The sequence below is a fragment of the Cottoperca gobio genome, chromosome 12 (genome assembly GCF_900634415.1).
Source record: "Cottoperca gobio chromosome 12, fCotGob3.1, whole genome shotgun sequence".
Classification (NCBI taxonomy): domain Eukaryota; kingdom Metazoa; phylum Chordata; class Actinopteri; order Perciformes; family Bovichtidae; genus Cottoperca; species Cottoperca gobio.
Genome location: NC_041366.1, coordinates 12,019,179 through 12,032,041, shown reverse-complemented (window position 1 = coordinate 12,032,041; position 12,863 = coordinate 12,019,179). Strand labels below are relative to the sequence as shown.

Below are 12,863 nucleotides of genomic sequence, written 5' to 3'. Positions count from 1 at the left end.
CCATACTATCCATTTCAGGACATTGATGCAGTAACGCAAATGTCCTGCAATTTTTCCCACAAATGGGCACATTGTTTTGCCTAATTATTTCCTTATATAGGATTTTGATGTAAAAGTACCAATAAAGAACTAATAATGATTCAAAACATGTGAAAGCAGTGAGACAAAGCTTGTCCCTTAGTCAGTGAGTAGTTAGGAATCACAGCATCACCGCATTGTGGAATAAATACAAAAAGATTTCATTGCATAAATAAAATCCCTTTTTTACCAATCAATATAAAGGTTTTCATGTTCTTCCACTGAATCAAAAGAGTAGAAGAAATTGTGAGGAATATTTTTAATTTGTTATAAACTTACAACAAATTTTCTTTATTTAAAAAGTTAAATATATTTGAATATCTACATTTACAATATTTACAAATAAATATTTAATAAAACATGAACCAATAAACTCATCTCACAAACTTTGCATGAATATTTATATTTTCCTTCTTTTTTTTTACATTTTACAGAGCTTGTCTTATGTCCTGCAAGTGTTTTAATTAAATGATAAAATATATTGCTCTAGATGGAGCCGTGTGATTGTTCATGTGCATGCAGCATTTACTGCTTTGTGTTGCTGCAGTGAAGTGCCAGATCAGAATACTTGAACTTAATGCACAGACTCTGTTAAAGTGCTGGAATATTAGAGCAGTTATGTTATACATGGTTCATCTTGAGACAGGTCACTTTGGTCCATAAGGCAGATGTTTGTTTCGTCATCTTGGTGGAGTTATATTTGTGTATCCGCTTCAGAAGGAACAGATATTTTTCCTGCAAAGAGAAGGAGCAACTTTATTGCAGTGTCATTACTTTCTGACTTTATATACTCTATAAACTGCAAAACTATTTGTATACGCCATGCATACTGACGTGGACAAAACTTTACATGCTGCACAAATACGGTACAGAGATTTTATTGCATAATACGTCTGTGAAAACTACGAAAAGGAACATTATGTCTTATTAAAATAATGGAATACCATTTTAAGGAACATTATCTGGTTTAAAATGAATGACAATTAATTAAATACAGGCTTCAAATGTTTCCAAAATGTGTCAAAAGGCTTCAAGATGTCTGAGAAGCTCTGCTGTACCTGCAGTAGTGTGTGCCACACTCTAAGTAGTCCCTGCAGCTGGCACCCACAGGCTTCATGCTGTTCCAACGCCACAGCAGTGACCGTTTGGTGCGCTGGATCAAACCATTCCAGTCTTCAGGAACAGGCAGTGAATCGACCTGTAGAGGCAAAAACAAGATCCCTTAGGAACTGGGATGACCAACATGATTTATGGTGATAAAACAGGATGTTCTCTATTAGCACAAAATAAATAAAAACAAACTCCATAAACAATAACAGAAGGGTTATTAACCCATTCGCCTACCTGAATGGCACAGATCAGAGACACAACAACTGAGAGAACGATGATTTTCTCCCGAAGAGTCCTCATGCCGTTTACAGATGAAGTTCAAGAGAGTAAGAGTTCTGCGGTGAGGCTGATGTGATGTGCCGTGGCACTTGTATTTAAGGCTTTTATTAGATTTGGGAGGAGTTAGTCATTGGCAGATATGAAAGATTAATTCGGCAATTTACTACTTAGCTTTAATGACGGAGGCTGAGGTTTGGCAGAGAAGCTGATCTCAAGTCAGAGCCAACAATGCAAAACTCTTTAAACAGTGGTACTTATCAGTTTTATAATGGCGGACAAAGTTCATCTGCAGTGACCCAAAGTATACTTTAACCCTGTGATTGAGGACAATTCCACGTCAGAGGTGTGTAACTGAAACCTTAACATGTACTGTAGACTGTAGAAATGTATCCACCCACCCACTCTCATGTCTGTCCATTAAATGTGAAGCGAGCCAGCAGTTAGCTTAGCTTAGCATATTGACTTTCTCTGTCTAAAGCGAAGAAAATCCACCTGCATGTCTAAAGCTACAAATGAACATGTTATTTCCATGAAAACACCAATTGCCAGTTCATGTGGAATTACTGCTAGAAAGTCAAATTGCATTGTGGGTAATGTAGGCGCCAGTTGTTGACATGAAAGGAGAACATGATGAGTATAATGCTAAACTCGATGGAGAACTTGTTTCACAGAAGAATATTTGGGTTAATTGAGTCTCAAATGCAACCATTAGAAACTGTTAACAAACAGAAACATTATTTACATATATAGATATAGATATATATATAAAAAAAATACTACAGTGCACTGTACAACTATGAGTTTTATGGATTCATCTGTTGAAATGAAAAGCGGGGTGTGTGTACTAAGTGCATGATAAGAAAAAGTTTCAACACTGACTTTCAACATCTGTAAATAATAAATTAGTCAGAACACACTCAGTGGTTGTCATAAGATGCTTCATGCTTTCCTGTTGACCTTGTATAACGACGTATAACGATTCACTTCATCTAATAGTTTTGCAATGTGTGAAGGAGGATATACAAACACGCCTTCAGAGAGAATATGAAGCACAGCAGGTTTATTGAAGATATAACAAATACCAAGACAATGAGCAAATTGTGAGATATGTGACCTATTGAGAGTATGTAAACAGTTATTACATATTAATTTTACTATGTAGGAGTAGTATTGTAAACAATCATCTCTGTTACATATGAAACAAAGACCAAGACAACATTCAAACAAGATGTGTGTGACACCGTGGTTATTCAAATAGCAAATTACACATTGTAGTGACATTCTACTGTACGTAGTTCAGGACAGGAAATCAATTACATTTAATTCTAAACAGCTGTAGCCCAATACAAACAACAATGTATTGTTTCTCTCCAAACTTTCTATGAAGTTATAATAATCTGACAAAACGCTGTTTAAAAGTGCAGAATTGAACTACAAAAACATGGACAATTCCTAGTGGTTAAAAGGAAAAAAGCAAAACATGCATCAGTAGTGTGACGAGCACGAAGCTGTTCATGCACTGATCTTAGGGTGATGTCAGTAGAAACATTCTAAATCACACAAGATTTGGAATTGCACAGTGTTTCACACCAGACAAGAACTTGCTCTTTATACTGCTATTGTTGAAGTGTTATTATTTGGATGTGAACATTATACATTATATTATTTGCATGTATTGTGAATATGCGGTTACAACAGACTGAGAGTACATGGTTTTAAAAAGGAAGCCGTGTTCACTATATATTCATGACGTTAAGAATAAAATATTATGCCAGCAGTCGTTTTGCTCAGCTTGACCTTGTTGTTTACTTTTCAAAAATACAAAAGTGTGAAATGTTAAATGATGTTTAAAAAAAAAAGGATATTTCTCTTGCATTATAACAGCTGTATTAACTTTCTGGACTTTGATGCAGAACATTTCGTCCACTACCCTCTTCTCTTGCTTTCTGTCTGTCTTTCGTACACACACACACACACACACACACACACACACACACACACACACACACACACACACACACACACACACACACACACACACACACACACACACACACACACACACACACACACACACACACACACACACACACACACACACACACACACACACACACACACACACACACACACACACAGTATATCTTCACTTAAATTCATGGAGATTTGATTGGTTCAGAGCAGACTCTCCAGAAATTCAAATTCGATTTGGTAGATTTAATTTACTCAATGCACATTGTTTAAATCCAAAATCCTATAATTAGAAAAAAAATTAAAAGATTTAAGATTTATAAATTTCATAATCAGTACAACTGACGTGTAAGACATTAACCCTGTTACAAACCTCTTCACTTTGTTGATTAAAAACATTGAATTAAAAAACTGAATAAAAGGTGTAATTCTAGTTAATAATAATAATGGAACTATTACTTGGGGGTTAATGGTAAACATTGCAGAACAATTGAACCCATAAATTATACTGCAAATATGGCAGTCCTCGTTCTTTTTACATACTGTTTGGTGCTATGATGTGAGCAGGGGCTGTCGTTCTGCTGAAGTGCTCTGAAAAATGAAAACAGATACAAAAATATTACATTGTTGAAAGACATGTCTGATTATTGACATATGCACATACATATTTAACATATTAAATGTACAATAATACATATAGTAGTAGAATATTATTAATAATAATAATGTTTTATGTTTATAGTCTTCAAGACTGCTAGAGCTGAATGATTATTTAATAAAATCGATGAGTCACTTGACCGAATATTAATAACTAATATGAATAATTATGATAATCGGTTAATCATTATAGAAATGGCAAATATTGACTAATCCAGTTTCTCAAACTGGAAAAATGTTGTTTAACCTTAAATCGTGTTTTATGTAACGATAATGAAAACAACTCTCATTAATGTCCATCTCAAACACACCTCGGGGACCTTCTGTTGACACATCAGGAACATGAAGATTCCTCCCAGAATGATGCCTAGACCAATCAGCATGAAGGGAATGTTCACCACGACGTTCTGCTCGACAACGATCTTCTTCAGCTTCATGGCCGACGTGTCGTCGATGACGACGCTCTGAGTATATGGTGGGAGAGGGAGATAAGAGGTTCAGTTCAGCACAACATAAAAACACTGAACAAAATAACGCTGCCAGAGGTAGATCATTTATTAGACAAACATGTGTGTTTGTGTACCTCATTGAGATAAACCACAGGGAGGATCACTGTCCTCACGTTTCCTGTTTGACTGAAAGAAAAATGATTCACAATGTTTTTATGCATTTTGTTATTGTTATTAGTAATCTGAACATTCGCCTATGGTTTAAATGAATAAATGGCAAAAACAATGGGAAAGAAATGGCATTCAGACATTCAGACAGCTGTTAATGTCTTACAACAACTACATCTCACTGGGCATGCTGTTCATATATAGTGTACAATGTACAATCTGTCTGTCTGGACTCAGGATTATATCAAGATTGTTAGTTCTTTCAGATATCAAGTAGATGCACAACAAGAGATCCATGACTATCCAAAAGTCCACCGATAACGATGATGCTGGCATGATTGCTTTACAGTCATTTTAATGGCAACCCTTCCGCGACGTAGGTAGTCATCATACATCTATTACACTTTCATAAAAGCCAATATGGGGAGAAAAGGTGTCGTAACAAGAGACTGATGAAGGCCGTGAGCTGATTACCTGAAGGCGGTCATTTTCTCAATGTACACGTTGACCTGGAGCCGTTTGGCTGCTTGAATGACGATTCCGGTTAGCTGCAAAACAGAGTTAAACTTTGTTAGGAATGCACATTTAAGACAAACTTAAAAGCACTGACCTGTGTGCAGAGACTCACTCGTCACTCCTGATGTAAGAACATTTATGCCTCATTATAACATATTTAGCAACAATACCACGTTTGCCAAGACACTGTGTATCATGTTCAAAATCTTTATGCTGTAAACATTTTTCATGTACTTTATGAGATCTGAGAACTCACACACCAAACTACACTTACTGCACATACAGAGATGTTTCTGCATACATCTTTAATGTAGGTGGCCCAAACAAAAACCACGGCCCTGACTCTGCTTTGCTCAACCCGTGAAGTTGTACCGGGTAACGCAACCCAGTATTTATGACGGAAGTCGCAGGACTTTGACCAATCTCCGTAATCTCACGCAGTGGCACAGTGAAGATTACAGTATTAGAAGAAGGATAAACACACAAAACAGTAGTTTGTTTACTGGGTTCAAAGACTGATTTCAACTTATGATGCCACCAGCTTACACGTTGGTGTTAATAAAGTGTAGGTGAATTAGTTTGAAACGAAAGTGTGTGTCATAGTTGCATGCTGGGAAAGCAAATAGACTTAATGTTTATATGCACATATTGTTTTTACAATAAGCTTTTCCTGAAATATTCATATATATGTATGTGTGTGTGCATATATATATATATATATATATATATATATATATATATATATATATACATATATATACATATACATATACATATATATATATATATATATATATATATATATATATATATATATATATATATATATATATATATATATATATATATATCTATATATATATATATGAACTGGCTCAACCCAGTTATAACAGCATTATACATGATAAGAGCAGATGGAGCTTATCTTTGGTGACAGCTCCGTTCCATATACCTCTGCGTTAATCTTTAACCACTGTTTACCACCGCTTTGTGTGTACCCATTCACAAAGCTGAGATAGTTCACCATCTAGTGGTAAACATCAATGTTACGCTCTGTCTGCAAAGTTTTTTACCGCATGTTTTCTTATCAGCTTTGTAGATTGCAACTTTCTTTTCTACATGAAAATAATAAAGATATGAACAACATGAGGGGTATAGAAATCTGTTTTTGCTGTTGTTACTTCACTTGGATGTTTGACCTTCACTGTGCAGAATGATGTATGTGCAGAGTTGACACTAGAATTCCGGTTTTATATCCATCTTTTGAAGAAGAAAAGTTTGAAAGTGTGAAGTGGAAACTTGAAACCTCCAGTACACACACACACACACACACACACACACACACACACACACACACACACACACACACACACACACACACACACACACACACACACACACACACACACACACACACACACACACACACACACACACACACACACACACACACACACACACACACACACACTTTTTAGTGAAGTAAGAGATATCTTGTGTCCGGTCGTTAAACCTTTTAAGTAACACATATGTGCATATTCACAGTGAGGGAGAATGACTAGATGTAATTATAAGAATTATATAATTCTTTGACTTTTTTGAGGGGAAGAATACCAGACGTAAATTATTACTGCAAGCAAAAATATTTGTATATGTCTTAAAACATGTTTAGAGGGGATCTTTAAGAATTGAAGTTCCTACCGGATTGATATCAATCGTAGTTTGGTGCTGCTCCTTGTTAGGTCTCATGCCAAATACATCCTCAACATATTTCTCATCTGCCTGGTAGAAGTGTGGTGGAGACATTACGATGGGAGCTCCTGAACACACAAAACATTTAGTTAGAATAACATTATGAAATATACAGAAAAAACCAGTTCATGATGAAACAGCTTCCTAAAGAACATCTCCCCATGTGAGACGATGAAACGTTATTCTGGCTTTTCTGACAGACCAGCTGCTTCATGCACTTCCTACCTTGTTTACATGAGCTGACATTCAGCATGCCAGAGCCCAGGCAATTTCCAGCAGGGACACAGAAGCCTGCGTTGGCAGGGTTTACGGTGTGGTTGGCAAAAATCTTGCTCGGGGGACTGAAGCGATACCCAGGGATGCCCTTCACTGTCACGTCCTCCTCGTACAGAGCGTAAAGAGACCTTAAAAACAGAGTCAGGAGCTGGTTAATCTTTGCAGACACAAATACATTCTGTAAATCTGGAAGTGAAACAAAGAACCCCCCCTGTGCACACATTTTGTACATGAGCTACTGAAAACAGCACAAACAAGAGCCAAGAGTTTCAAAGGTTGTGTAGGCCTAACATGTTGCTGCCTCATAAACCTGCTGTCTGTCAGTTAGTTGATCCACTCTCAAATCTGATGTATGAAGTGTCAAAGAGAGCTGACATTAGAGGTTTTAAGCAGCACTAAATAAGTCGTAAGGAAACAGTGACTTTATTCGGGACCAGCCATGTTTAGCCAGGCTCAATTGGTATTCTTAATCCCATATCCAGATGACTGAGGGGAGAGCCATTTTACTAGCCAACTCAATTCATGCAGGTAAGACCAGAAAAATGACTCAGCAGAAAACATACTCAATTGAAATCAACATTCCCTGAAGCTGAAAATGTCAGCTGCAAAATTAAGGGCAAATTTCATTGTAGTGCCCCAAACTGTTTATTTAATTTTTCAAGTGTGTGTGTGAGAAAGAAAACCTAAATATATTCTAGGGTATAATGTGACTCAGTGTTCATATCATTCATTCGTTCATAAAAAGTCAGAAGATTTGGGAAAACCTCTGTATATAAGATGATTGCCTAGAGCTTCATCTGAACATATACATACATATACTTATAAATATATATATATATATAATTATTTGGTGCATGTCCAAATTACAATTGCATACATTGTTAGTCTTACAGCAGCACTTCTTTAGCCGTGTGTAAAACCCTTTGCTGTCCACTCACCTGCACAGGTCAGAAGAGAACATGTAGAGCATCTCATTCTTGGTGATGACCGGATGGAAAGATGCTCCATTGGTTCCATTGATCATATTACACTCATCAGATGTCCACCAATTCATCTTGCTGGATGCACACACAGAGTTGTTTATCAGTTTGTCATTCATGCATGTTTAAAGTGTAAAGGCTTGCAGCATATCAAGACCGGAATGTTCAGAAAAAGAAAAGAGAAGGTAAACGCTGCTGCTCCTTTTTCCTGAGAGGCAGTCATTCAGACATGTTGGTCTTTGTGCTAAGCTAAGCTAACTCTCTCATCTAAATGTTTGCAAGAACACAACTTGGAAGATCATTGTTATACCTTACTGACAGACACAACAGAAAAGTGTGAAACTATTTGGTTTTAAATGAGACAAAGATTGACAGTTTCTCTGATTAAAGACACTCAACAATTCTGACATAGCAGGAAAACAAATCACTTAATGTAATCAAACAGGAGGAAACAAGCGTTGATCATATGCCTGTATGATACTGTTACAATCATGCGAGCAAACTAATTAAGCTGAACGTAATCAATGATTCTCACTGATGACATTTACAGAGCAATAGATCATTCTCATTCATTCATTGACAACTACCTTTCACTGTTCCATGTGTCCACTCTGGCAAAGTCTTTGTAGTTTTGTTGACCAGTGAAAAAGACATATTCCCCATCGTTGGAAGCATTGCTCTGTAAGAAAAAGATTTATATTTTCAACAAACAGCTCTCACACAAGATTCTCTGTGATTCTAAAAACATTTCTGTGTAATTTTCTAATTTATTTTATACCTTTTTAATGAATGAACACTATCAAGTCTGCACAACTGTGTACAATAATGTATTCATATGCTTAAAAGAGACCTTATAGAAGAGCCCGAAAACAACATCCAGGTCAGGTTTCAAAATTTTGAGGGCTTTGAGCAGAGTGTCTTCATATCCCCACAGCAGCTCTCCCACAGTGTGCGTGGTGAACAGGCCTTCGCCGGAGCTCTTCATGTAGGAGGAGATCAGATTGGCCATTAAAGGCGTGTCCTTGAATTGCTCCATCACCGTCTACCAGGAGGAAGAAAAGAAGACAGCCTGTAGTGTAAAGCGCTAAATTACATAAGTTCCATAAAGATGACCACGTAATGAAATGAATCATTTACTTAAATAACTTTAGTAAAACCTTTATGATCCCATTACAGTAGCACAACAGAACATATTATCAATCTCAGGGCTGCAATACATCATCTACCGCTTTTTTTTTTAACTGTAAAAATAAATCACATCGACTGTAATAAAGCATAAATAAATATTAACGCTGCAGAGAACAGAATATGATTAATAGATAAAAACAACTAGATGAACATGTTCCAAGCTGTAATGTTAACTTTTTAATTTCTGTGTCAGATAAAGTTGAATAATATCAGTAGAAGCAGGAAAAAATGACAAAACATGCATCATATGAATGATAAATGTTATAAACATAACAACATGTGCATCTTTAGGCAACATTTTTTACTTTTTTTGCAGCTGCCAAAATCATCTAATATACTTATTGTATATATTTATATACTGTTGTTACTCCATACATAGTGAAGTGAGTGAAGTACTTCTTATTAGTTTCAAAAGTAATGTTTATCCTTGTACATGGAAGATTATTAATCTATTGATCTTAAATCTCTTACCTTAAAAATATTAAGAAATGCTAAAAGCTCATAAAATGTTAATAAAATAACAACTTCCTTGCTGTTGCTGCCCAATAAAATAAATAAATAAAACTAAAAAACATTACTACTGTGACTAAATAATGTATTAACCAACTGAGTTCATGAATCTCTGTGGCTCACCATTGCAGGGATGTTGACCGTCCTCATGAGGTCACTCTCTGGACCTCGGGACATGTTACGCTGGAATATGTAGGTCTTAGTGTTGACAGCTGCTACTTTAGTGCCATTTTCCTGGAAGTCCACTTGCTCCATAAGCCGGTACTCTCTGTGTAGGGAAATATAACAACTGGGTTATAACTGGGTTTGAAGGTAGAAAGACGTTAACGGTTAGTTCCTGTAGCCAAATATTTTAAGAGAAAAATCATTTAGAAAATGCTATAGTTGAAGAATTCTGGTTTAAATATAGCATAATACGGGAAGAAGTCATTTCCCTTTCTGACTAAATTTCATGTGTCTGTCAAAATAAGGAAATGACATCTTTGCAGCCGTTGTGCAATAGTGACTGCTACTGTTGTGCATAATCTGTGAAAAATCTCCACAGAAGGTGAATTTGTGTAACTTAAAAAATAGAAATGGGAAGTTAGGTATGGTCAGTAAGTGAGTAATAAAAGCATTTTCTTAACAACTCCACATGAGGTGCCTCAACTTATCAAAAATTCAGTGTGACTGTAAAGAAGTTCAGTGCCGAAAAACATAAGAAAACCATCTCAGGTGGTACAAGTGTGTTAATGATAACAAGGTTATTTCAGGTAATGAATTTGCAAATTAAACTGTTGTGCTACCATTATGTTAAAGAACCGCATTTTGACACAGTTAAATGATTTTTGCCAGAAAAGAAGACAAATATAAATATTTTGGGGATGCAATTTTTACTTCTCAGCTAGACAAATGAGCAGCTGTACAACACTTCTGTGAGAGGCAAACAAGTTGTCTCTCTCTGCCTTTATCTCTGTGAACCGTCGCCGCCATTGTTGAAAAGACAAAGATTTAGCAACGGCAGAAACACATATTATATTTTGTACAGTGGATACATTGTTTTACTGAAATATGCAACAAAATACCAAACCATGAGTGAAAGGGAGATTTTCCCAACAAGATGCAATGTAGTCACACTATTTATGTAAAGTTAGATTTACTATGGTAACCTTGTTGCTGTAATTCTTCAAATCAAGAATACATTTTATATATATATATATATATATATATATATATATATATATATATATATATATATATATCTTTGACTTATATTCTTATTATTTGTATTAGTGTATAATCTATGTCTTTGGGTCCTTTCTTTTGTGTTCCACTTTTTAGCACCTTTCTACCTTGAAGGATGACATCATTTATTTCCATTGTATGAGCCGTAGTCAGTTTTGATTTGATTTAACGGACTCAACAATGTGGCTTCTTTAATTTATTTCTATTCATGTACAGTTTGTATGATGTTAATAGTTAAAAAGATGCATCTCGATTGCGATGGCTTTTGAGCTCCCCTCCTTTATATATTATACTGTGACATCTGCACTTCTATTTTATTGAATAGATGACTAAATAAATAAGAGCAAAGTATTTCTCTTTTTTCCTGTCTCACCTGTATGTATACGGTCCAATCTCCAAAACAGCAGGCCGATCCCCATCCAGCACCTCCAGGGGGTTGGTCAGATTAAAGAAGTAAAACTGCATGTAAATAGGGGCTGGTGGACTCTCCCAGGCCTCAAATGCCTCTGTGCCATTCTTCAAAACTACTTCCTATGGGGGACAAAGAGCAGTGGGTTATTTTTACTGCACAGTTGAGAAAAATGTGCAACTAAGCTGTCCTCACATCATATGACAAACGCTGCTGCAAGTGGTGAAATCACCACTTGGATTAACAGTCATGATTAATTCACATTAAAGTAGGCCAATGAGGTGATCACACATCTAAAATAAGTTAAAAACTATTCCAGATATATAGGTGTTATATATTTAAATATGTGAAACAAAATAAAGAGGTTTGAAAGCAAAGGCTAGTGACAAACAAAAAGTCATTAGGTATTTCCTTTTAAAGTATAAACTGAGATAACAATATAACCGCCCCACCCAAAACATCAACGAACACTAATTACTTGAGTGGTCTATGACAGTTTCGGGAGAACTGGCAGTCACAACAAGTTTAACTTAGTGAGTCGTTTGGAAATACATTCCTAAATGTTAGTCATTACTTGAACATTCAACTTCAAGTCAGCTAGCTAAAGACTAACGTTAAAGCTGTCCAGCCACGAAATCATAATGGACATGAGCGGCGAAATCGAAACTGATCAGACTGTATTCGCCCTTTAGGTCAAAACAAGCTAGCTAACATTAACCGTCACAGAAATGTCTAAAGTTCGTTTATTTAGCGATTATCTGATGTTAATGCATATATATATATATAAAACGTAATGTTAAGCCAGAATAAGATGTTTACCTTTTCAACCATCGACTGTAGGAAATGTGGAAACACGTTAGACAACACCAAAGCAATACCCAAGATCAAAAGTAGTATAGAAAAAACTCCGCTGCTGTAAATACAACATGCTTTTAGTATCATGGTGAAACAGCAGACTTATGTCTAACGACAGTAGCTCTCACTGACATTAGCTACTGTCTGTGTGTGCGCTGTTTTTGTTTTGATGGCCCAGGAACTTTCTCGGTGAAGCAAAGACAAAGATCCGGAATGAAATAGTTCCCTAATACCACTTCCGCTTTCTTCGACAGTCACGGGCTTCCTGGAGCATTCAGCCATGATGAAAACACTACAGTGATAGATTTAGAATAGCACATGTATTGCATGTTTGAATTTATAATGATAAAATATCACATTGCCCTAACAACTATTAGTTGGTAGACAGAACAATGTTTTTCCACATAAACTGGCTGTTGAAGGCCAAATGTAGAGAAAATA

At 36.0% G+C, this 12,863-nt stretch overlaps 2 protein-coding genes across 2 annotated transcripts; both read right to left on the bottom strand.

The window, feature by feature from the left end:
* Positions 1-476: 476 nt before the first annotated feature.
* LOC115016910 (liver-expressed antimicrobial peptide 2) lies at positions 477-2,165 on the bottom strand. The gene is made up of 3 exons (XM_029445006.1): positions 1,423-2,165; positions 1,137-1,276; positions 477-813 (listed from the first exon to the last, which is right to left on the bottom strand). Exons 1-3 carry the CDS (start codon positions 1,486-1,488, stop codon positions 792-794), a joined length of 228 nt encoding a protein of 75 aa, XP_029300866.1. The 5' UTR covers positions 1,489-2,165; the 3' UTR covers positions 477-791.
* Positions 2,166-2,510: 345 nt separating this feature from the next.
* scarb2c (scavenger receptor class B, member 2c) lies at positions 2,511-12,621 on the bottom strand. The gene is made up of 12 exons (XM_029445005.1): positions 12,387-12,621; positions 11,532-11,689; positions 10,058-10,202; positions 9,087-9,278; positions 8,824-8,915; positions 8,195-8,314; positions 7,206-7,384; positions 6,930-7,048; positions 5,187-5,260; positions 4,679-4,730; positions 4,407-4,559; positions 2,511-4,029 (listed from the first exon to the last, which is right to left on the bottom strand). Exons 1-12 carry the CDS (start codon positions 12,507-12,509, stop codon positions 3,991-3,993), a joined length of 1,446 nt encoding a protein of 481 aa, XP_029300865.1. The 5' UTR covers positions 12,510-12,621; the 3' UTR covers positions 2,511-3,990.
* Positions 12,622-12,863: the final 242 nt, after the last annotated feature.

Bases quoted from the DNA above. Each gene is read 5' to 3' on its own strand.
- LOC115016910 (XM_029445006.1), bottom strand. From the start codon at position 1,488: ATGAGGACTCTTCGGGAGAAAATCATCGTTCTCTCAGTTGTTGTGTCT. The intron at 1,277-1,422 runs GTAGGCGAATGG...TTGCCTCTACAG, and splicing joins CTCTGATCTGTGCCATTCAG to GTCGATTCACTGCCTGTTCC. The intron at 814-1,136 runs GTACAGCAGAGC...TTCTCTTTGCAG, and splicing joins TGTGGCACACACTACTGCAG to GAAAAATATCTGTTCCTTCT.
- scarb2c (XM_029445005.1), bottom strand. From the start codon at position 12,509: ATGATACTAAAAGCATGTTGTATTTACAGCAGCGGAGTTTTTTCTATA. The intron at 11,690-12,386 runs GTAAACATCTTA...TGTCCCCCATAG, and splicing joins TACAGTCGATGGTTGAAAAG to GAAGTAGTTTTGAAGAATGG. The intron at 7,049-7,205 runs GTAGGAAGTGCA...TTGTGTGTTCAG, and splicing joins TGTCAGCTCATGTAAACAAG to GAGCTCCCATCGTAATGTCT.